Raw genomic sequence first — 25777 nt, forward strand, 5'->3', positions numbered from 1 at the left:
TCCCAATTAATTATAGTTCCAGACAGTAACAACAGCATCACCTGCTCACGATGATAAACTCATTTCCGTTTTATCAGTTTTGTTAGACTAAACATTTATAGAGAAAGTAGTGAAGTAGCATTAGTAAACGCCATATTATCTACATGCATTGAAGAGAAGCTAAATAAAAACTTAGGAATGTTAGGCTAAGTAGACTCGCTGAAAAAATAAACACACATTATTTTATGACAGAGGTCGCACTCAAAACTCACAAGCCACTTTTGGGTGGTTTGGTCTTCAGTGACAAATAGAGCAGGCAAATGGGGCAACAGCTTGCTCATCTTCTAACTCTGCATCAAGGTATTATGTGTATGGAGATTCTCAGTCATCCAGGTCATGGTTGTCCCAAAGGTGCTTTTTCAAGAGGCAACTGGACTTCCTTGTTTTTCTTTGAAGATGTTTTGCTTCCAGAAGCGAGACGTCTTCAAAGAAAAACAAGAAGGTCCAGTTGCCTTTGGGGCATCAAGGTATTATCACAGCTCAGACCAGGGCCAATCAGGTTTCTACTAGCAGAGGACCACGTCAGGAGTGCTTCCTTGTTTGTATTGCTTGGCAGGGTCAGCATTCTGTTCCTGTGCTGGATTGCCTGTTCTCAGAATTCAAGTTTCAAGAATTCAAGTAAGAGCCGAGGTGGCGCAGTGGTTAAATGCAGCACTGCAGGCTACTTCAGCTGACTGCAGTTCTGCAGTTCGGCTGTTCAAATCTCACCGGCTCAGGGTTGACTCAGCCTTCCATCCTTCCGAGGTGGGTAAAATGAGGACCCGGATTGTTGTTGGGGGCAATATGCTGACTCTGTAAACTGCTTAGAGAGGGCTGAAAGCCCTATGAAGCGGTATATAAGTCTAACTGCTATTGCTATATTGCTATTGCTATTGCTAAGTTTAGCATGGTGTGCTGAACGATGCTGTTTCTGCTTGTAACTTGTTGTGTTGGGAGAAAAAAAGTAGTATAAGGAAGAACAAGAGATTCCACATGCTCTGCCACTTGTAACTGACCTGAAGAAGCTCTGTGTTTTCTACACAGTTCTCCCTATAACACTCTTCCTTATTCTAGCACAGGCAGATAATGGCTAAGCCGCCTCAGGACAGTAAGTTAAGACCTAATATGCCACAGACCTGCTATGTAGATAACACCTGAACTCTAAAATAGTTACATTGAAAAATACCAAATGGCAATTGCTTTTATCCTAATGTATTTATTTAATCAATTTTTACCCTACTTTCGATTTCAAAGTCATCTGAAACTGAGCTAAATCTGCAGGAATTAGGTCTTGTGAAAGAGCCCCATGTGCCAAATTGAAAACAAAGTCATTTTTTCCCTTTTCTGTCCTGAGATTCACCAATATCATTTTTATTTCTTGGCAGAATTGGAAATATTTTCCAAGCATAGTTCTTGCAACACTCTTCTGAGTGGATAAATCCTGCCCAGTTTCATATAATTAGGTTTCAAGAGTTTCGAGCCATTCTTCAACAACAAGCAAACCAAGTAATGAAATATTAACCACAGAAGTGGCCAGAGAAGTGGTCAATGTGAAATAGCTAAGAAGTATGTTTTTCATTTAGAAAAATCATTTAATAAGTGCATGTTTAAGATCATACAGTGGTACTTTATTTCTTCATTCCTTGTTTTTTTTACTAGTTAGAGAGTTTTTCCAAATATGTGTTAATATTATGATATTCATAAAGAAGCCTTTTACTTAAGACTAACCTGGGATTGCTCTTGCTAAATCTTCCTCAACTTAAGACCACAATTGAGTCCAAAATTTCTGTTGTTAGCGAGACATTCGCTAGGTGAATTTTGTCCCATTTTACAACATTTCTTGCCACTGCGGTTGATAAATTAGTACTCCAGCTTTTAAGTGAATCTGGCTTCCACATTGACTTTGCTTATCAGAAGGCTACAAAAAATGATCACATGATCCCGGGACACAGTAATGGTCATAAATATGAACCAGTTGCCAAGCATCTGAATTTTGGTCACGTGATCATGGGGGTGCTGCAAAGGTCGCAACTGTTAAAAACATTCATAAATCTGTGATGTGAGCCACCATTAAAAATGAAACTATGTTTTAAACATCAGAGAGTCAGTTTGGTTAAGCACCGAGCTAAAAAGCAGGAGACCATGAGTTCCAGTCCTTCCTTAGCCATGAAAGCCACCTGGGTGACCTTGGGCCAGTCACTCTCTCTCAGCCCAACCCACCTCACAGGGTTGTTGCTGTGGGAAAAATAGGAAAGGAGAAACTATGTTGGATGTGTTGCTTCCTTGAGTTATTTGTAAAAATAATAAAGAGAGGATACAAATAAATGAATAACAATACATTGTAAAGAAAGAAAACTTGGAGAATTGCTAGTATGATCACTGCTATCTACCACAGGTCTATAAGAAAGAGAGCAAACTATGTTAAGGCTGATTTTATAGCCTCTATTAGATTTTAAAACAAAGCATTTCCCAGCAGGAAATCAATTTTAGCAGCAACATTGCTGACAGCTTGTTACCTAACAGTTTAATTTTTGGACAGCCCTTTTTACTTAAGGAATAATCTTGTTTTATGACATAGTAAGCCTAGATTTCATTTGCTTGTCTTGTCTGAAGAATTAGCACAATATAAGAAAACAATCTTTCTCCTAAAATCTGACTCTAGCTGCAGGTTTTTGCAATAACACATTTTTGTCAGGGATAACAAAAAGGAAGAATATGAGAGGCAAAGAGAAAAAATGTGGAGAAATACTGTATGTGCCTAGTTGTCTTGAGAGGCTTTTATGTTTGAAGCATTTGTAGAGGACTATCGTATTCCTTCTTTACTACCTTTTCGCTAAGTTAATTATACATACATCGCCCCCAGTAGCAGGGGACCATGATACCGAAAGCCACTTAATGTTGCTAAAGATACATTGAAGCCTGTTGTTCCCCCCCAAACCCTCAAAGCCTCCAGAGTCCAAGGCAGAATCTCTACAGCAGGGGTGTCAAATTCAAGGCCCATGGCCCTGATCTGGCCCATGGAGTGCTTAGAGCTGTGGGCCTGCCCTGGAAACAGTGAAGGACCACCCCATGGTGCCTCTGCCAGCAGAAATGGAGCCAGTGTAGGCTGTGCATGTCCTCCCCGAGCTCCATTTTCACTGGAGGCTGCAGGAGGCTGTCGTGGCTGAAAATGGAACCCGGCAGGGGGCATGTGTGGCCTGCCCAAGGTCCATTTTCACTGGCAAAGGCTGAAGGAGGCTCTCACAGCTGAAAACGAAGTTTGATGAGTGACACAGAACTGGTCACACCCCACCCTGGCCATGCTCCCAGCCCCCCAAGGTCAAACACAACCTTGATGTGGCCCTCAATAAAATCAAGTTTGACATCCCTGTTCTACAGCATCACTTGGGTGGCTAGGGATGGAGATGTAAAGCTGAGTACAGTATACACAGTGTAATATCAAACTTCATGCTTTCAGATAATCTCAACCATCACCTCTGTGTAGACCTTAAACAGGAGAAGAGAGCACACTGCCCTTTCTACCTTTACAAAGTGGTAGCTAAATCCAGTTTCATGGCAGAAGTCACTAAGAAAATCACTGTTCATTTACATTCCACCAGGCCTGAAAAGCAAAATGAAGCTCAGGATCTTGAGACTGAGATTGATAGAAATAAGACAAGGGAAGGTTTGTTTACCTTTAAATATATTTGAACTTTGTGGGCCAGTACCCTATGGCATTGAAGAAACTTATTAATAGCTTGACTAAATTATATTTATTACCTTTGAGATTGGGTGCTTCAATGTATGGAAGAGGGCAAATGTCCTTTTATTTTAAAAAAGGGACACAGAAGATCCAGTACACAACAAACCAACCAACTACTGTAATATCAAGTCTGTGGCAGATTATAGAGTAGATAATGAAGAGAGTGATTAGTAAACACTTTGAAAATAATTTGGTTATCACTGGAGAGTCAATAATGGATGGATTTGTGAGGTATAAAGTGTCCCAGATTAATGTTAACTTATTGATCTGGGCATTTTCCTAGTAGTTCATAATCTGGACCTTGTAATCATAATACATAGCTTGATTTCAATAAGATAGATAGGTAGATAGGCAGACAGACAGACAGACTCACTCACTGGATTTCCTTCCAAATAATTCAACAATAAAATATTTTAAAATATGAATGATAACATATACAGGTTTTCTACACCTATTTGATATTTTCCATACATCTATATTTCTGTTCTGGCCCTTCCTATCTGTCTATTTCTATAATTAATACAAATTCATTTTAGAGTTATGACTCTTTTATGACATTTTTAATGCCCCATTTGGGCTAGGGTTAGGGATACTCAATACATATATTTAATTATGAGAAAATTTAAAAAGTGAAATAAAAGAATGGATCATGGTCTTATGACATAAATAATTTTTTGAGATAATTAAAATCACCACTGATTTTTTGGAAGGAAAAACTTGCAAAGCACTTACCGAGTAATTTTTCAAATTGTTAAATTATGCTTCTCTCAAACCATTCCAGGCAACCTGGCCTACTGACATGAGCTCTACTTCAATATATCACACAGTTGGATTGCAACAGCTAGTAATTGTTAACTGTGGAGTTATTGGTGCTCTCTGAACTTGGTTGTTTGCTTGCAGATGTTTCATTACCCAGCTAGGTAACATCATCACTGCTTATAACTGTCTGCCTTGTGTTTCCTTGAATCTTGGTGTTTACTGCCCATAGCTATTCAAGAGGTCACAATGGCCAATGGCCTAGAATGAGATATCCTTAGATGCATCTTCTAGTAATTTGTTACTGAATGTTTCCATTAGCAAAAACACATTCATATAATTATACTGAAACATAGGATTACAGACACAATATATAGATAAAATAAAATAAAAATGTTTGCAATCAAATGGTATCAGTGACACAGAAAGAGCATAAAAATGTTCATGGTAAATTATTATATTTATTATAGATAAGAGAAGGAGAAAGTTCAGTATCTATTCCTTATAATAATTAATTAATCCTGCCAAGGATCATCACTTGTAGTTAGACAAGCATTAGAATATATTAACAGGCTTAAGAAAAGCCCAATGTTTGCAGAAATAATAATTAATAATCTTGATATGCAGTAGCTACAGAATGTTGAATATCATTGGGGGGGGGGGATGTAGCTGGTTCTCTAACAACCAAGGCCAACCAGCAACATTTTGTAATTGGTTTGGGGCCACTTGTTTCCCTTTTGTTTTCTCTAAACATCCAAGCATGATTAACAATGGACACAGATATTCTGAATGGCAGGAACAAGTTCTAAATCCATACCACAACTGGTATGAATCTGGAATTATTTCTCATTTACAAATAAGACAAATTTTCAATGACACTGTAAATCTAGACAATATTTCAGAGCAGCTGGCTTTCTTTATACAATAGCAATAGCACTTAGACTTATATACCACTTCATAGTGCTTTTACAGCCCTAAGTGGTTTACAGAGTCAGCCTATTGCCCCTAACAATCTGGGTCCTCATTTTACCCATCTCAGAAGGATGGAAGGCTCAGTCAATCTTGAGCTGGTGAGATTTGAACTGCTGAACTGCAGCTAGCAGTCAGCTATAGTAGCCTGCAGTACTGCACTCTAACCACTGCACCACCAATTTATCCTCAAGAAAAAAAATACTCCAACAATAAAGTTTTTCATTGTAAAATATCATGTTTATGCACTGAAATGAACAGGAGGTATTCAGTTATCCTGGTTCTAACTACAGGTAGTCCTCGATTTACGACCACAATTGAGCCCCAATTTTTTGTGGCTAAGTGAGACAGTTGTTAAGTGAGTTTTGCCTCATTTTGTGACCTTTCTTGCCACAGTTGTTAAGTGAATTGTTGCATTTGTTAAGTTAGTGACACAGTTGTTAAGTGAATCTGGCTTCCCTGTTGATTCTACTTGTCAGAAGATTGCAAAAGGTGATCACATGATCACCACATGGGGCACCACAACCGTCATATATATGAGTTGGTTGCCAAGTGACCATGGGGCTGCTGCAACAGTTGTAAGTGCGAAGAGCAGTCATGAGTCACTTTTTTCAATGTCATTGTAATGTCAAACAATCACTAAATGGACTGTTGTAAATTGAGGACTACCTGTATCATAGATGTTTATAAAATACAGATAATCTAAAATTATTACTCTGGATGTTTTTCAGAACCAGTGAACCACTAATATCATTTCTGTGTGCCTGAAATATAGAACAAGTTTATTTACCTCTAGCCAAAAAAATAAAATCTTCATATTAATATCCTCAAAATGAACTACCAGAGTAAAATCCTTTTAGTTACCTACCACTTTTTCTACGATGCTGTAAAAACATATTTAGAACAGCATGTGTTAAAAAATGCAAAGGCAGTTTTGGAAACACAAACAATAAAATATCTGCACTGTTTATCTCAATAAACATCTGTGCTGTTGTAAACAGAGCAATAATATCAACACAAATTCCTTGCTGTTGGGAGGACTAAAATGATTGCCTCTATTATTCAGAGTTATTCAGGGAGTTCCGAGTTATATTTCCTACTCCAAGGTTATAACTTTATAGGTGGAAATGGGTCAAAACTAAACTGTTGTAGAGACAGTTATTACTGCCTCCTTATTGTTTACCAGCCTTTGTACATTTCTTAATGAACAATGCAATAAACACAGTGTTCACAGTGTTAAATCATGCTCCCCATGGGATCTGTCTGTATAACAAGATAAAATTATCACATTATAATAACTAAATATGCATCAGGCAAACGCATGCTTCAATTAATCATCAAAAGTTTGCAGTGCCATTTTAAGTCTTAATTAAGAAGAACGTTCAATGACTTCCCGCTTTACACCATCACTAGCTGCTTTTGCATTTAAAATGATTTACAGAAAAGTCTGCTACCAAAAAGTTAAAGAAAGTAATTTTTGCCAACTTGTCCACAAATTATATTCCCCCATCGTCTTCCTCCCCCCCCACAACTTTATTCGGTAAGAATACCATCACAACTATGAAAGAATTAAAAAAATGTAAACAAATTAATTCTAGCAAATGCTATTTTATTTAAAGAAAACTACATATACTGGGTCTCATCTTTTTCCTTAAAAAATAGTGTAGGATTCGGTTTTTTCTATTATAATACCTTTTTACATTATTTCAATAAACCTATTGACACTTTTGCAGAAGAGTTTATAAGAGAAATTGCAATATGAAAAGTACAGATGTATTTTTTATTAAGTAAGATTAACAATTGGTCTAACACATCAAATCCAGTCTAATTTAATCAGATTCTAAATTAGATTCTAATTTAATATTCTTACGTTTCTGCATACTTGAAATAGATGTAAATATTCAGTATTGTACAAGGAAAAAATAATTTTAATCAATGAAGAATTCTCTTTTCCCCCTCTAGTCCCTGGGCACCCACAAAAGCATATTGAGCCAGAATACATTTCAGAAATGTATGAACCATTGTTCAGCTATAACATTCTGGCGGTAACTTACTGGATGTTTCTAGTACGATGCTAGTCAAACATTGTTCAGATCGCCAGACAATGATTCCATTTTCTTCTATTGGATTTGAATTGGAAGAAATGGGGAAATGGTTTATGGTTCTACATCTACCTACCTACCTATCTACCTGCTTGCTTGCCTACCTGCCTGCCTGCCTACATACCTAAGTACTTACCATTGCTGTACTCTTTAGGAATAACAACATAATACAATTCTCTCCCCTCCCCCTCCATATATGTATGTATGTGTATGTCAGAGGTGGGTTCCTACCAGTTCGCACCAGTTCGGTAGAACCGGTTCGTCAAATTTACTGAACCGGTTAGAAGAGGTTCCACCAGTGGACACGGAAAGCAGGCCACACCTATAGAAGAGGTTCCAAAAATTTTTGAAACCCACCACTGGAGGAGAGAGATACACACAGAGAGACAGACAGACAGATAGACAGATACAGAGAGAGAATCACATAGAGAGACACAGAGGGAGGGAGGGAGACGCAAAGAGCCACACACACACACACACACACACAGACACACACACACAGACTCACACAGAGAGAGAAAGAGAAAGAAAGGAAGAAATAAAGAAATAAAAAAAGAAAGAAAAAGTGAGAGAGAGAGATGAAAGAAAAAAAGGGAAAAGGGACAGAGAGACAAAAGGAAGGAAAGAGAGAGAGAGAGAGAGAGAGAGGGAGAGAGAGAGAAAACACATGGCCGGCAAGTCACTCCCACCAGGTCACATGGCTGACAAGCCACTCCCACAAGGGAGGCCACACCCACAGAGTAGGTTCGAAATTTTTTTGAAACCCACCACTGGTGTATGTATATGTATACATACATACATACATACATTCACACACACACACACAATTAAGAAGTATAAAGCCAAAGAAATTAATGTTTGCTATGAGACTCTGAAAGGATTCAACAAGCAGCTTTTGTGAAGCCCGAACCCAAAGATGTCACAGTAAAATCAAAATAAGGATTTAAAAGTCCAGTTTTTATTTGCTTATGCCTAATAGACAGATTCCTGCCAAACAAAGCTACAACCTTGTAACCTAATAGAGCTACCCCTGAACATTCTAGGGTATGGTTACTCCCTCTCCCATCCAGTTCAGGATTACACAGTCATCTTGGGCCCTTCTCTGGAACATATTGCTTCCCTCCTCAGAAACCATGGTGCAATTGCTGAGATTCCCCTCCCCCACTCCTTCTTCAGCTGTACATTCCAGCACAGCTTTGGAGTAGAGGAGGTTTTCTGGTTTTAATTCAAAAGCTTATTTTCCTGGAAGTGTGGAGCTACTGCACAACTGGCAAAAAGATATAGCTTCATTAAGAAGACATTGATAAAAGCACCTGCCTTTTCACCTTCAGATCCCTCACATCTGACCTATCCTTGTAAAGATCTTTGCTTTCATTCTGTCCACGCAGTGCTTCAAACAGTTCTTGTTCTTTAAATTTTTTCAGATCTCTCCTTTTGAGGATCATCACCTCCATTCAACCACAACTTTCTTAATCTTATCCTTCCTCTTAACCCATTCATGCTTTCTTCACAAACTGGTTTTACAATTTAGTCTTTATTCGTTTTCTTTATATGACCAAACCATTTCTATGTAGCTATTTTGTACTGGTCATTTGCTTTATAGTCAGTCCACATTCATTCAGAAATGAATAAGTGAAACTTTTCAACTTTTCAAATTTTTTATTCTTGACTCTATCGCTTCTTTTTTTTATCACAGACACTTCTTAATTATTCTTTCCTGAATTTAACATGCCTTTATGTTTGTCTAGAAATAACAGACTTTTAACTTATGTATAATAAAACAGATTACAAACAATACACTGTTTTCTACATCCTATTACTTCTCCACCCAGTTTACCATCCTTAGTAAATATTCTATCAAGTACACAAATTCCTAACAAAATTTGGGTTTTGATATATTCATTTTGCGTTCATATTCCTTCATCACTCAGTCCAGTTAGCACTAGCTACAAATCATTTGTGTTTTCAACCTATAGCATGATCCTGTCTATAGGTAAAAGTACATGCATATTCATATCTCAAATCAACACACTTTACATATTTATTCATAAATACAGTTAGTACTCGAGTTATAACCGCTATTGAGCCCAACATTTGTGTTGCTAAGTGAAATATTTGTTAAGTGTTTATAATTTGTTAACATTTTATGATTTTTCTTGCCACAATATGTGTATATTATACATTCAGAGAAACATGACACATTCTGGTCCTACTCCCTGCTCACTGTTTAATGGTCTACTAAGCATTCCGTTTATCCTTTACTTTCCTCAACCACTGTTTTTATCTACTTTAGGAACTCTGTGTTTGTGCAAAACATTCCATTATCCAAGCCTATTCTCTTTCTCAAATGCAGTCATGCAATATCAAACAAATCAATATACAATAATTTTCCTTAAATTTATACATTTGTGAATCATCTGCTGTAGAGTGAACATGTGGTCTTCACAGATTCTGAACCAGATAATTCCACACTGCATTCCCCAGGTTTTATTTATGTCTCATACTCTTTCAAACAGTATTCTGCCAAACATCTTCTCAGGCATACTTAAGACATTAATTCCCCTAAATTTTTTACATTCACTCTTGGTACCTTTCAGTTTGTATACAGGAACAATGATGGCATTCTCCCAATCGATAATGCCCCCTTAATAGATATATGAACCTGATGAGAGAGGACACATAAAATTTTACAGTACAGTAAAGAGTCGTCAATATGCTCACTATACTAAGTACGATTGAGTTGTTGACGTAGTACTGAGTACCCTTGAAGAAGCTGAAATTAAATCCAAATAATTGAATAGTGCTGTTTACTGCATCAGTTAAAACAGTTCCTAAGCTGGTTGGAAAAGCATTAAGATAACCATACTTTGGTTACATGATGGCTAGACTATTACTATATGTTGTTTGCGACTAACCTTGAACAGCTTCGAATGGTATAAAATGAAGTTATTACACTATTAACCTGTATACCGTATTATTATCATATCATATTCTAAAATTTAACCTGAGTTGTCTGTTGCTACCTGAGCTCAATTCAAGGTTGTAGTTTTATCCTTTAAAATCATAGATAATTTAGAGCGAGACTCTTACTAAATGGATCCAAAGTAATATTAGTGGGAAAAGCATTATATCAGTAACATTATGCAATTTGCTAGATGTTGCATAAATATAAGCAGCTATCACATATAGCATATGCAACACTTAGCAAAACAAAGGTGTAATATACTGTACTTTGAAAATGTGCATGAAAGACCAAGTGGAGAAGAACAATATGAAAAAAGAGTATTTTGTTTACTTTCCCAGGAAAAATTGATTATGTAATTCTTCCTAATCTTTTTCTTTCTATAAGAAGAAAGAAATAGAATAAGAGACACGTGCATCTATACAGGCAAACCTTCAGTTTCCAAAACTCCATAAAATGATAAAATTACAAAAATAAAAAATTACTAGAAGTGGAAACTTCTAACAGATAATATTTCAAACACAGAAAATGTGACTAAATAAACAACATTTGAGGTGACATTTTGCCTTGGAGTTTTTTCCACCTCTTTTTCTCTGAAATTAGTGAAGGACAAAGTTCGGAATAGCGTGTTTCACAATAAACTTCTGTATCCACCAACAACTTTTGCCTTTCTGCAAACCTATTCATAGAAACCAATTTTTCATAAGACTAACTAAATTAATGTCACAATGCAAACGCTACCCTTAACTATATGAATAATGTACAAAACAAGCAATACAACTTCACTATATTTGTTCCATCTTTTGTCCCTACTTGGCACTCCAGAATGCCCATGGTAAAAAGTAGTAATATAAGTACTTTTCATGTACATATTAATTCCCACATCCCTCACAGTGGCCCCCAAGCCTCAGGAAATATTGCTTCAAAACTTCCAGAAATTAAACATCTCTAGTATAAGGGTTTTCACAAGTAATCTAGATTGTGGATTTCATTTGACAAAAATGAAAGATAGGAACATGCTATTTTAGCTATCATCATTTTGTGTCATGTGTATGAAAATCAACATTTATTATTTATACCAGGCTAATTTTACACTGGACATTACAAAAATGTAGTGGGCAATGTAAAATTACCTTGGTATAAATAATAAATGATATTTTTTTTATAAAAATATAAAAAAATAAACCCAGTGTTTTCTCAAAATTCTAATGCCCCTCCATAGTCAACATTTAAAGGTTTTTCTATAACATTCCGACATGAATGACTGTTTTCATGCATCATCTACTATTCAGTGTATTAAACGAGCCTTGACAAAGATATGGTTTTGCACATTGCTGACCTTAAGCAAAATAATACAAGGAAGGAAACCTGAAGATAAATGCTAACATGAAAAAAAAATGACACCAGGAGACTTCCAGGGAGAAAAGCAATAAATAAGGGGATAAGGGGATATAATTTACAGATCCTTGCCCACATATCTTTGAATTTGGAATTCTCCTTTTTATTCATGTGGTTCTCAACTTACGACAACAATTGGGACCAGAACTTTTGTTGCCAAAAAATGCAGTAATAAATCATGACCGCATCATATAACAATCCCTTCAGAATTGGTTGCCACTGAATCCCACAGTGGTTAGGAAGGCAACTTCCTGCTGGATTGTCACAAGCAAAGTCAGTGGGGAGGCAGTAGGAAGTTTCAAATTCCAGGCTGGCAAGCTGCTGCAAGGTAGAAGTGAATTTGGGGGAGGGGTTCAGGAGCATGCGTGAAGGTCCCCAAGCGGTCAATGCAAGGGAAGACTCTAGGGAGTGTGTGTTCAGGTGGCAGAGACTTACCCCAATGACTTGCAATCTTCCCTGTTAGCTCCCCCATTGATTTTCTGGACAAACTGGCACGGAAGGTTACAAATGGAGATCAGGTGATTGCAGAGTGCTTGGCAACCAATCATAAATGGGTTGCCAAGTGTCAAGATTCATGTGAAGTATTAGTATCACTTTATAAAATCTTAGTAAGGCCGCATCTGGAAAACTGCGTTAAGTTTTGATCACCACATATGAAAAGGATATTGAGACTTTGGGAAGAGTGCAGAAAAGAGCAACGAAGATGATTAGGGGCCTAGAGACTAAATCAGGGATCCCCAACCCCTGGCCGTGGTCCACTACTGAGCCTTGAGCCTTTTGGAGCTAGAAATGGCAGACGAGATCACATAGGCACATACCCATTTGCATGAGCAGCAGGTGAGTGTGTGATTGCCCGCTGCTTGTGCAAACCATCCATCCCCTTGCCCCCCGCCAGTCCACAAAGCTGGAAAGGTTGAAGAACTCTGAACTAAAAAACATGAAGAATGGTTACAGGAATTGGGTATGTCTAGTGTAGTGAAAAGAAGAGACATGGGTGACATGATGGCAGTGTTCCAATATTTGAAGGGCTGTCACAAAGAAAAGGGAGGTCAACCTATTTTCCAAAGCACCTGAAGGCAGGATAAGAAATAAGGGATAGGAACTAATCAAGGAAAGAAGCAACCTAGAACTAAGGAGAAATTTTATAACGAGTGAGAATGGCTTGCCTTCAGAAGTTGTGGGTGCTTCATCACTGGACGCTTTTAAGAAGAGACTGGACAGCCACTTGTCTGAATTGGTATAGCTTGAGCAGGGGGTTGAACTAAAAGACCTCCAGTCCAAGGTCTCTTCCAACTCTATTATTCTGTATTCTGTAAGATCAAGATCATATGATCACAGGGGTGCTGGAAAAGGCCTAACTTCAGGGACTGGTCATAAGTTGTTCAAGCACTGTCATAATTTCAAACAATCACTGAACTAATAGTTGTCAGTCAAGGTCTACCTGTACAACAAAACAAACCTGGGTTGCTCACATTCATATATTCTTTAAACCAGTAATTTTAAATCCAGCCTTCTAGACCAAATATTCTTAAATTATGATGTATACCTCCTTAGAGAAGCAGACAAAGTCCAGGGGACATTTGAAGAACCCATTTGTTACATTGTTTATTGCTGCAATAATCCATCTTTCCCCAAGTTTCATTATATGGGTAACAACTGCCTTGTTTAGCAACCATTCATAGTTAAGATAATGCTGAAAAAGTAAGTTTATAACTTGTTCTCACACTTATGTCACAGCACACCCACTGTGATGTGATTAAGATTCAAGCACTTCACAACCAGTAGGCATTTAGGAGTCTTGTAGTGTTCCCTGATTATATGATAGCCATTTGCATGTTTCACAGCTGGATTCCAACAAGCAAGGTCAATGGAGAAGGTGGCAGTAAAATTGCAAGTTGTGGTTACATGATGTCTTACTTAACAACCATGGGTGATTTGTTTAATAACTGCAGGACAAATGAGGTTATAAGTCCCGCAGTGTCATGTCATTTTGCACAACAACAACATCACTTAGCAACAGAGTTGATGGTCCCTATTGTGGTTCTTATGTGAAGGCTACCTGTATTGTTCTCATTGTTCATTTTATTCATTCTGGATTTTTAGGGGTAGTATGTACATTAAGATCAAAGGGAGGTGTGATGGCAAACACTTTAGGAACCATGTTCTAGTCCCTGTGGCACACATGCCTGAAGTGGCACACGGGACCATGTCGCCTGGCACGCATGACATTGCCCATTCCTCTTTTGGGTTTCTAGCTTGCCTGCACATGCATTGATCAGATGACCTTTGTGCGTGTGGCAGTGCCAGAAACTGGAAGAGCAGGTCTTCCATTTTCTGGCATGAGCATGTGCACTGGCCACTTGATCGGCAGGTGCGCATATGTGGCAGTAACTGGAAGACTTGCTGGCTAGGGCCATGAGTGCACCGGAAACTGGAATTTCATTTTCCGCTGCATACATGATCCCTAGGCAGTGCCTCTTCCTGGCCAGATGAGCGCTTCTTTGTGAAGTGCTCCTTTTTTACACTTGGTGCCATGCGCACGCGCTCCCTTTTCAGAACTTGGTGCCGAAAAGGTTTGCCATCACTGTTCTAGTCAGAAGTCTGAATCTTAAGATCAGATTGAATTTTATTATAACCTAAAACAGAGGTCCCCAACCCCCAGACTGGAACTTGGTCCTGGGCTGCAAACTGTTGGTAACTGGGTCACACAAGCCGTGGGTGAGCACACAGGGCTGCATTTGCACAAGTGGCGTAAACCATCCTCTCTCCCCATTGCTGCAATTGGCACCGCCAGTCCACAGAGCCAGAAATGTTGGGGACCATCGGCCTGGAAGACTGCAGTTATATACGATTCTTAAATTATTTCACAAAATTTTAAAAATCTTTTTGTTAAATATTGATATTGCAATAGGTCTACTTGTGCACTTAAATAAATCTGCAGACTTAACCCAACATTGTTACTACAGCAGTGAAAAAAAAATCCAACTCTCTTTAGAGCAAGCCAGCATGGTAGATCATAGCAGTTGTGATAGAAAAACATTGAAGGTCACATTTTCCACCCCTGTTCTAAAGAAAAGTATTCTTCTGACTTTGTAAATACAGGCAGTCCTCAACTTAGTGACTATTCAAAGTTACAATGGACTCCCAGGGCTACATACGACACTGATTTAAAATTTTGACCACTAGGGGCCTCTCCCCATGATCACATGATCCCACTTGAGGCTCTCAGTCTGTACTGAAATCTCTTGCAAAATTCACTGATTAAAGAATGGAACCACTCCAGAACATTCTAATTCTCCTCCCCATGATGTTCACCTAAACCATGCCTTTCTGAGAGCATTTTAGTACTTTCCAAAAGCAAATTCTATTAACTATGAGTTTGAAATATTCTACAGGCAGTCCTCAACTGACAGCCATTCATTTTTTGACATTCAAATTTACAATTGCACTGAAAAAAGTGGCTTATGAACAGTTCTCACACTTAAGACCATTGCAGCATTCCCATAGACACATCTTTTAAAAAATTAAGCATTTGGCAAATATTTAGAATGGTTGCAGCATCCCAGGATCCTAGGATTGTAATTTGCAACCTTCTTACGGAGCTTCTGACAAGCAAATTAATGGAAGAAGCCAGATTTGCTTAAAAACCACATGATTCACTTAACTGCAGTGGTTCGCTTAACAACCATAGCAATAGCAATAGCAGTTAGATTTATATACCGCTTCATAGGACTTTCAGCCCTCTCTAAGCGGTTTACGGAGTCAGCATATTGCCCCCAATAACAATCCGGGTCCTCAGTTTACCCATCTCGGAAAGATGGAAGGCTGAGTCAACCCTGAGCCGGTGAGATTTGAACAGCCGAACTGCAGAACTACAGTCAGCTGAAGTAGCCTGCAGTGCTGCATTTAACCACTGCGCCACCTCAGCTCTATTGCTGGCTGGGGCCATGGCAAAAAGGTCATAAAATAGGCTGTGACTCACTTAACAACTGCCTTGCAATACAATTTTGGGTTCTGTTGTTGTCATAAGTCGAGGACTACCTGTACTCCTAAACTTTTTAGTTTGTAACTTTAAAACATTTAAGAACATGATCTAAGAAGAGCAAAAGATTACAAAATAAATTATTTACCTGCTGGTGGCTTTATAAAAGGTGGTGGAATTAATGGTACAATAATGGGTACATTGCCATGTTCCTTTGATCCTGCTGGTGAGTCTGAGATTCCATTTCCTGTGGTAAGCCCTGGATAGTTTGTGTTTAAATTGTACGGTGACATAATACTGTCTTCAGGTAATTTTGTTTTTGGCAAAGAATTTTCTGTAAAGGAAAAATAATTAATTTTAAAATATATTACAGCTTTTGATCAGATATGATATATTTATTGTTTGCCAACTTGATTAACAATTGAGCAGTTAATGTACTCTTATTTAGCCAAAACTAACTACGTCAGGTTTCCAGGATGAACCCAATTTGTAGTTTAATATATCAGTGATCTTTCCAAAACTGCACTTAGTAATAAAATGCTCAAATACAATAGGAAGCATAACTCAGATTGCATACAGACTGTAATCAGATGTTTTAAAAGTCATAGCATCTAAACACAATCCTAAACTTCATTAATCTTGCCCAATTCTACACTTTCAGAGTGAAGTTACAAAGCTAAAGGGACAAGGTTAACATTTTATAATAATATTATGTAGATATTATTTCTCATTTAAATACTGCATTAAAATGTAGGTGCTCTGTTTACAACAATTTAAGATATATGTGGATACATTCAGTATCTACATATTATCAAGACATGTAACTGAAGTATTTAACTTCAGTTATGTGTCTTCATAATTACTGCAAAATGTATCTTACTAATATGAAATATGTCTATTTTAACATAATAAGAGACATTTACCAAGACAGCTGACAAGCATCAATAAAGAAAAACAATTATTCAACCTTTGTATTCATATAGAAAAGTCAACCAAATACTAAGAAATTTGTTTTCATGACTTAGCTAGTATGCTAGTGCATTTTTCAAACCTCTTAACTTGATTCCTCCAGTCAGCAGTGATTAAATACTGTAAAGAGCCAAGGTGGCGCAGTGGTTAAATGCAGCACTGCAGGCTACTGCTAGATCAGCAGGTCAGCGGTTCAAATCTCACCGGCTCAGGGTTGACTCAGCCTTCCATCCTTCCGAGGTGGGTAAAATGAGGACCCAGACTGTGGGGGGCGATATGCTGACTCTCTGTAAACCGCTTAGAGAGGCCTGAAAGGCCTATGAAGCAGTATATAAGTCTACTGCTATTGCTATTGCTATTGCTAAAGCAGGAATCAGCATTTCCCAACTTGGTGACCTTGTGATGTGTGGTCTTCAGTTCCTAAAATTCTTAGCAATGGCCATGCTGGCTAGGGAATTCTGGGAGTTGAAGTCCATATATCATAAATTGATCAGGATGAAAAACGCTGCTGTTGATAAAATCTCTGATTTTGTCACTTTATTAAACTTAAACATCTTGGAAGTGATATGTATTTGATTCTCTAATATTAAAGAGAACATAGCCTAATATTTAGAGAAGGAAGATACTTCTATAAGAAGTCTAGGACAGTCATGTTTTGCTAAACTAGAGAATTTATTTGACAGTAGAGGAATGTAAAAAGAAAGGGGAAAAAAACCAGGATGCTTGGAGTTTATTCAAAACTACAATAATGGCTCAGAGAAAATGCCTACTGTAGGGCAGGAGAAGTGCAACCTAGTGCAAGAGATCACATGCATGTATAATGAGATGTGTCAAGAAAACTAGTAGAGAAGACTTACTCTAATGGGGAGAACTAAACCCACCCAAATTTATAAAAACAAATCCTTGGAAAAGATTCTGAGCAGCTTACTGTTCAGCGTTAAGATCAATAATTTACAAATATATCAGAAGCAAAAAAGCTGGGTGCAGAGATGACTGAGGTAAAGATATATAAAGCAGAATTAAAGCTTGCTTTGTTTTGTATGTGTTGTTTTGTTTAAAAAGAATAAAAATATATTTTTTAAAAAAATGTCTGATATCTGACCTGATGTTTTCACAAAGTTGAGTCAGATGAACTGTGGGAAATAGGGACAAGATGAGTTTTACACCTTAATGAACTTAATGACATGTGAATGACAAGATGAGCTTTATATCTTAATGACAATGTGAAAAGAAACAAGTCAGCAGATGTAGATGCTATACATCTGAGTATCATATCCGATGCATACATTTCTGATCTACCATATTACATTGGTAGACCAGCAATGTAATATTTTGGTTACATTCTGTAACGCAACCAAAATATTACATTGCTGGCCTATAATAAATAAATAAATGAACAGGTTATACTCCTAATAAGGCTATAAAAATTATGGATGACAGCATAAAAATCTAAGCAGTATTTATGTAGATTTTTGTAGTCCCTATTGAAATCTCGATAAATTTCTATTACCAATTTTTAAAAAGTGTTCCTGATAAGCTAGTGTGCATTCTGAATATATTGTTGAAAAAGCATGCACAAACCAACATCCATTCATACACTCATATATGTACTTGAAAACCCAAATTTGCCCCACTGTTCCAAACAGATGAAAGATTATCCCATTCCGTATGAAGGAAAACTCAGCAAAATATTACACATGCACACCCATGTAATACACATACACACACACACACACACACACACACACACACACACACACACATACACTCCATTCAAACTCCACATAAAAATTTCTGGAAGGAAGCTTTAATTGTCACTCACAATACTGTCTCTCCACTATTAACAGAAACACACAATGAACAATCTTTTCTCTATTTCCCCATCCGTACATAATCTCATTGCTAATTATAATATTTTTCAAGTGCTAAAATAGGACTCTACAGAAATCCAGCACAGACTCTTCTCGGAACTGGTAGTTTTGGCAGTTGAACTGGAAGATATATTAAACGCGCTCTATGATCAATCATAGAATTTGCTCATAGTAGTTGCCAAAGCGGTTGGTAATATTTTTAAGGACTGAGATGCCAGTATGAACAACTATATTTTAAGAAGAGGCAAATGGCTGGTGGAAAAATAATTGTTCTAGGATCATAGGTTGCAACTTTGAACACAGCAATAAAAGTTGAGAAATAAAGCAAAGAGCAGTTATACATTCAGTTTTCAGTGAAGGGTAAATGTGGGTTATCATACATAGTGATCTGAGATCAGGGTTTAATTGTCTGGAGTGTACATAATTCAGGAGTGTGTTAATGCAAGCTAAAGCATCATCCCTCAACTGATTAAAGCAGCCACATCTTTTGCAAGTCTCATGCAGCTGCTTTAAAGGTCTCCAGCTGTATCTCTATGTAGGTATGTTGGGAAAATATGATTGAAAAGATTGGTGATGGTATCTATAGGCTAGAACATTCTCTCCTATAAAGATACATTTAGGATGTTTGGGATGATCATGATAGGATTTCTAACAATATTTTGCATGATAATTTGATCACAGTAATGCAGAATCCTATTTGATGTTGCATTGCTATCAATACAGGAACCAAAAATGGAAAGCATTGAAAGCAAAAATAATTTACCTGATTCTCCTTTCAAATTTTAAGAACTAAGTTCTCCTTTAGCCTCAATTCTCCAGGAGATTATAATCTATTATTTGTTTCACACTTAAAATATACTGTATAAATAATAACCAATCAATACAATATTTTACACTAAAAATAAAGGGCAAGTAAATAATGTTGACAATTATATATGAAACAATAACATACAGTATTTGAATTTAGCACATTATTCAATTCAAAAAGAACGGGCAAGCAATTCAAGGAAAAATATATTGAATTCAAACGATGGAAAGATAAAGTAGGAATTCAGAAAGTAACAAAGATTTCAAGAAGTTGTTCATTTCATATTTCAGTGATATCTTGCCACAACAAAGGCAGACAGAATTTTGGAGATTTCCTGCCACGAAAAAAGAGAAAGAGAGTATTAATGTTTACGAACACTAAGAGGGAATCACCTTTTTCACAGAAACTGCTTCATTTGCTAATAGGAAATAGATATATTGCTTTGGATATTGGTGCCAAAAACTGCCTATTCCATTGTATTCTGGGTCAGGGAAAATGTTGGACCAGGTGACTTGGTTGGGTTAATGGTATTGTTTCTGGCTTAAAAAAAGTAATTGCCAACAATTAAGTGGCCCTGACAAGATTTTCCAAACTCCTTATTAACAAAAAAGGAAAAGTTAATAAGTCACTTTAAAGTGTAAGACTATTGCCCTGACTAAGGAAAGTAACATCCTAGCTAGAGGCACAGGAGACTAGGAATACAGACCTATGGATTCATCCTTTCCACATCTGTCACTGTTTCACTGAGACTCCTCAACAATGTAAATGAGAAAAGATGAATGTTATATTTAAGTCCTTTTAATATTATTTATATTTCAATTGCTGCATACGAAATTGTTATGCTGTATATACAGGAGGTCATGGAAGAGGATCCATGAGGTCATGAAATGTGGATCCCTCACCCCATTTCTTTCAAACTGCCATTTCCTCCTTCCCCAACTAGATATGCCAGTAAGACTCCTAGTGCATAAGGACATCAGATTTGCTATAGGATGAAACTGTTGCCTGTAATCAATGCTTCTTAGCTTACCCATAGTATTAAGGTGAAGGTGAAGGTTCCCCTTGCACATATGTGCTAGCCATTCCCAACTCTAGGGGGTGGTGCTCATCTCCATTTCAAAGCCAAAGAGTTAGCACTGTCCGAAGATGTCTCCATGGTCATGTGGCTGGCATGACTAAATGCCGAAGGTACACGGAATGCTGTTACTTGCCCACCAAAGGTGGTTCCTATTTTTCTACTTGCATTTTTACGTGCTTTCAAACTGCTAGGTTGGCAGAAGCTGGGACAAGTAACGGGCATTCACTCCATTACAAGTGCTAGGGATTCAAACCGCTGAACTGCCAACCTTTCTGATTGACAAGCTCAGCGTCTTAACCACTGAGCTACCACTCTCCTTATTACCCATAGTCTTACAGTTGCACAAACATTGAGCCAGTTTAGGAACACAAGTTAAAGGATAGGAACAAATCACCTAATACAATGGTAGCATACTGTTTTAGCATCATAGATTGTGATCTATATTAATTATTCCAAAGGATTCACTGGAGACTGAAGTATTTTCTTTCCCTTCCCCGATTCTATTATATAGCCACAAAAAAAAAAAAAAAAAAAAAACCCAAAACATTAGCAGCCATTACAATTACAATGAAACTGCATCAATAAATAATCTATAAATCAAGATTAAGGAAGACTTTCCAGGCAAGATGTTTGGTGATGATGCCAATGATAATTAAAGCAGGAATATAATTGAAATTATACATGTACAGGCAGTAAAGAACTCCCCCTTGCTGTAGTTCGAATAAAAAAATAAAAATTACAGCAATATAAACTTTCTTCTCTACCTATTCTGATCTTCTTCCTCCATTAGCGGCTATTGTTTTAAAGGGGAAAAAACTAGACTTATAAATATTATATACTGTATGTAATATATACAGAAGTTTGTGGCTTAAAGACCCAGGGTCACATACAGCCTTGAATTGCAGCCCTCAAAGATCTCAAAAAATAGTTACCATTAATGCTTCAGTTTTAATGGGTCAGAAAGAGGAAATTGATTTCATGACTAGACAATATCCTAAAACTATTTAAGGCATTAGGCTATAAACTAGGACAATGTGACTTCTAGCCCCACCTTAAGCGTAAAGCCAGTTGGAAGACTTTGAGCCAGTCACATTCCCTCAACTCTAGGTAGGAGGCAATGGCAAACCATTTCTCAAACTCTTGCCAAGAAAACTGCAGAGATTTGTCCAGACAACCTCCAATAATTCAGACATGATTAAATAGAACAAAATAAAAGAAAAAAATACTTTTTGTCTTGTTCTATCCAGTATTGAGATATGCATTTCTCTCTCACTGAAAATTATTCAATAATTAAATGCAACTCTAAACTGTTATTGGAAATAAATCACTCCATCTCTTCCAGAAGTAAACATTTGCATTTCAAATAAAAAATAACCACAAAGAATTAAGAAGAACAAAACAGTTTTCTTCTTAAAACTCTTCCAGATAGCCACCCTCAACATTCCAGACATCCAAACTAACATTCAAAGTAAATTCAATTCAATTCTGCTTCTACAATTTAAGATGTTAGGACAATATGGGATTCAAAGGAGAAGCACTAATTGTGCTCAGCCAAAACTAAATAAATTATATTGTGGCTTAGTGCAATGCTTGAATCCAATTAATATCCTATGTATGTCTATTTCAAGTATTATTTCTTCCTCTTCTCCTTGCCCTCCTTGACCCATCACACTATTAGCAAGATGGAGTGTTTCAGGTCAAACTGGTTTATTCTGACCTTACCTGAGGTGTTACTAGAAACTTTTCCATTCTTCCAAAAGGGTTTCACGTTGAGTATTGAACAAGAATTAGGCCATTTCAAGGTTGGAACTTTTTCAGAATGATTAAAACAGCACCATAATGCTATTCATATTCTCAACTCAGAACAAACCATATTAAACTTGAAAAGGAGAACATTAGTAAACAATTTAATTATACTTTCTCCACTAATACATTTATATCCATACACATTAGATTATCAAATGGCATTATTAGGGAATGGTTTGTTTTAAATATAATTGATCGAACACGTGATAGTATCTTAGTTTACAAAAAGTGGGTTCATATAAAACATTAAATCAAAACTATACAAAGCACATTGTGTTTGAATGCAGTGCATGACTTTGGGCCAGTAACTTTGTCTTGACCCAATCCACTTCACAGGGTTACTGTTGTGAGGAAAACAGGAAGAGGAAGGAATATTAGGTATATTCACTGTCTGGAGTTATTCATAAAAATAATATATAATATAACATCAGAGAAGTTGCAAGAAGTTAGTAAGAATTACTGCGTAGTATTTCATCCCCAGTATGGATGAGTCCAAATATGAATAGAAAGCTGCAACAAAAATGAGACATTGAGCTGATCAAAATGTGGGGTTATGAACTATTGTATTACTGTGTAGAAGAGAAAGCTCTGAAGGAAAAGGATTCTGATCTACATATGAAAACCCGAATGTGATTGTTACGTCTAAAGTCTGTGTTCAACAGACCTCTGACTGCTGTGTTCTGACATAGACAATTTCACTACATTGATCTAAGTTAAGGTTTTTTTTTAAAGATGAGGTTGCAGGTTTCTAGTAAAAGTTTAAGCACAACTAGTTTGTTTTTTTCTTCTAGGGAAGAAAATAGAAATGAGTTGGATTTTTCTCCTGATTTTTTCACTGGAATTATAATGTCTTGGAGTTGGTTATATGAGGAAGAAAAATTGCTGTTGTGTTGCAGACCCATATTACTATCCTTTGCTCCGTCTTTTATGTGCTAGAAGATACCAACATCAACACATATGAGGCCATCTTCAAGACTCTAAAGTAGAATTCCACCTAGCTGAATTCGGGAAGTTGTTATGGCTAATCCTGTTTAGCATGAACAAATGAACCTTAAATGCCATTACCTTTCAGAACAGAAATGTGCTGTCGGCTCTCCCCATCTGTAGAGTAATTCCTGAATTCAATATCTTCTCCATCTTTTAATTCAACCTTATCATAACCATACCAGCCAAGGAGCTCATTCATAGTGTTTTCTGCAAAATTCTGAAAGAGAAGAATTACCTACTTATTTATGCAATCAATAATCATTTAGAACCAAAAGATGAATACATAAATCAAAATCTATTTGCACTGTACCGTGAAATAGCGGCTTTGTCCCACCTACTCTAGACTAACGTTCATTTATCAAGTCACATACAAAGAATGTAAAGCATTTAAATCTTTGAATGACATATGTAATTATGACAGGTCTGCATGAATTTGTAATTTAAAGAAAAATATGAGAGGGAAGAGAGCTATTTATCATTCCCAGCACATGAATTGATAGTCAGCAATATATTTAACACATATTTTTCATAAAACTTTATATCCTGTGCTTCTATAAAGTGTTTAAAGCACACCAGGAAAGCAATGAAGAACTGGAATTGTTTCAAAGGCACTAGTCAATCAATCTTACAGATTACAGCAATTCAAATTAGTACAGAAGCTATCACTTCAAGCAAAGATTCATTTAAACCAAATCTGATAAAATAGAAATGCAGATAGTTAGAGAAAATAATGCAGATATATTTCAGATTTTGTTAGGAACCACTAATTCCCACTCTCATATATTGTTCTTCCTGAGTAGTCTCAGCCATTTCTTTTCTATTTGGTAAACATTGTGGGGTTCTACAATATTAGCTTGTCTTCCATTTTTACATTTTTATCTTTCAAATAGACTTTCCCACTTTTCTACTAACTAAAAATAGTTCCTTTATTCAGGTAAACTAATATACTGTTTTCTTTCCACTTGCACAAAGGCACTTTCCCACTTTCTTCCCACCTGCAATTGGCAATTAACATAGATCTTTCAACACTGAAATGGTACGATAATGAAATCATGGCCTAATTAGTAATTAGAAAGTTGGACTCTATGGCACCCCAGAAAGTAGGAGCCTGGGCTGGACTTCTCCCCCTTTTACCAACACTTCACACCAACAGTGACTGAACAACACTGCCTCCGTTTCCGAACCTCATCAGCTGGTTCAGAAAGACACCATCATGGTACTGAAAGCCATCAGACATCAAGTAGGATCAGGATGGATACTCCATGCCCACCCCAGGCCCAGCAGAGATGATCCACAAGCACAACTCATGTCATGTCAGTATTTTACTTCAGCCTAAAACAAGATTGTAATTGGTCAAAATAGAAGAAGATAGAAAATTACTTTACTCTGATATATAACTGTCTGAAATATATACACACACACATACAAATGCACATTATTGGGGGTGGTAGCATCTGTCTATGTAATTAGGGCCCAAGGCTGATTTTTTTTTAATATAATAATGCAGCAATGTAAATGAAAATGTAGCACCAAACAGTACCTGGTACTACTTATTGAATTTCTCATTTATGCTTATTTGTAACCACGTTTCCACTCACATGTAACCTAAAAAGCTTCAATCAAATATGAAAATGTTGTATGTACAGACTTTTTCACAGCTGCCAAAAAACCCTCCACATAAGATTATGATTAGAATTACCGGTAAGAGAAATTAAGTGAGGAGGAGGATGGGATGATATGCCCTAATAAAATAAACATTTATTTATAATGAACACCACCAAATGATATAAAATTAAGTCATATATATCATGACCAACTGATTTCTAGGATTTGGGCTGTTTTAGTGTACTCTCTTGATATCAATGAATCAGATATTCTAATCTACCCATCTGTTTTGGGAATCCAAAATACTTTTTATTTGTATTCTTCCTTCCTCAAAAAATGAACAGATGGAAGGGGATGGTTAATGAGTGCAAGGGCCATGGAAAGCACTCTAAAACTAGCAGGAAGTAGTGGAACAACGGCCATATTTTGATCAAGGCTGGCAATTGCAAGCAAAATGCCACTGGGCTAATCCAACTCTCTATAGAAAAGGGACCAATAAACTTCCAATCCAATTTCTTGGATGGGAATGAGGAGGACAAAAAAAAAACCCTAATGGAAACTTTGACAACCCCAACAAACAATAGGACTTCCCTATTGATGATCAACAGCACACTTGCAAGAAGTCTTGGCACATTCTAGCTGCACTTTGAAAAGTAGTTGTGCTACCTGCATCTCTTATAAATATTTAAAACCTTTAGGACAGAAGGGGTAGCCTTGGTTAAGC

The 25777-nt window shown here is 36.9% G+C and overlaps 1 protein-coding gene across 6 annotated transcripts in view; it reads right to left on the bottom strand.

The window, feature by feature from the left end:
- Positions 1-25777, bottom strand: part of SOBP (sine oculis binding protein homolog) — a 148149-nt gene that overhangs the window by 101431 nt on the left and 20941 nt on the right. For 3 of the 6 annotated variants that reach the window (XR_015697076.1, XM_087718683.1, XM_087718682.1), the window contains exons 2-4: positions 23527-23665; positions 16078-16263; positions 13114-13257 (exon numbers count right to left, since the gene is read on the bottom strand). Coding sequence is in view for 4 of the 6 variants with exons in the window: in XM_087718683.1 (XP_087574809.1) it covers positions 13114-13257; positions 16078-16263; positions 23527-23665 (469 nt within the window). In the remaining 2 variants the exon portion in view is untranslated. Of the gene's footprint in view, positions 1-10177; positions 10250-13113; positions 13258-16077; positions 16264-23526; positions 23666-25777 lie in introns of those variants that run through there. The other 3 variants (XM_087718684.1, XM_087718687.1, XM_087718685.1) reach the window with 3 other exon arrangements.

This window comes from Thamnophis sirtalis, unplaced genomic scaffold, assembly GCF_051295495.1.
Source record: "Thamnophis sirtalis isolate CommonGarterSnake01/CBP01778 unplaced genomic scaffold, rThaSir2_p1.2 scaffold_6, whole genome shotgun sequence".
Lineage (NCBI taxonomy): Eukaryota > Metazoa > Chordata > Lepidosauria > Squamata > Natricidae > Thamnophis > Thamnophis sirtalis.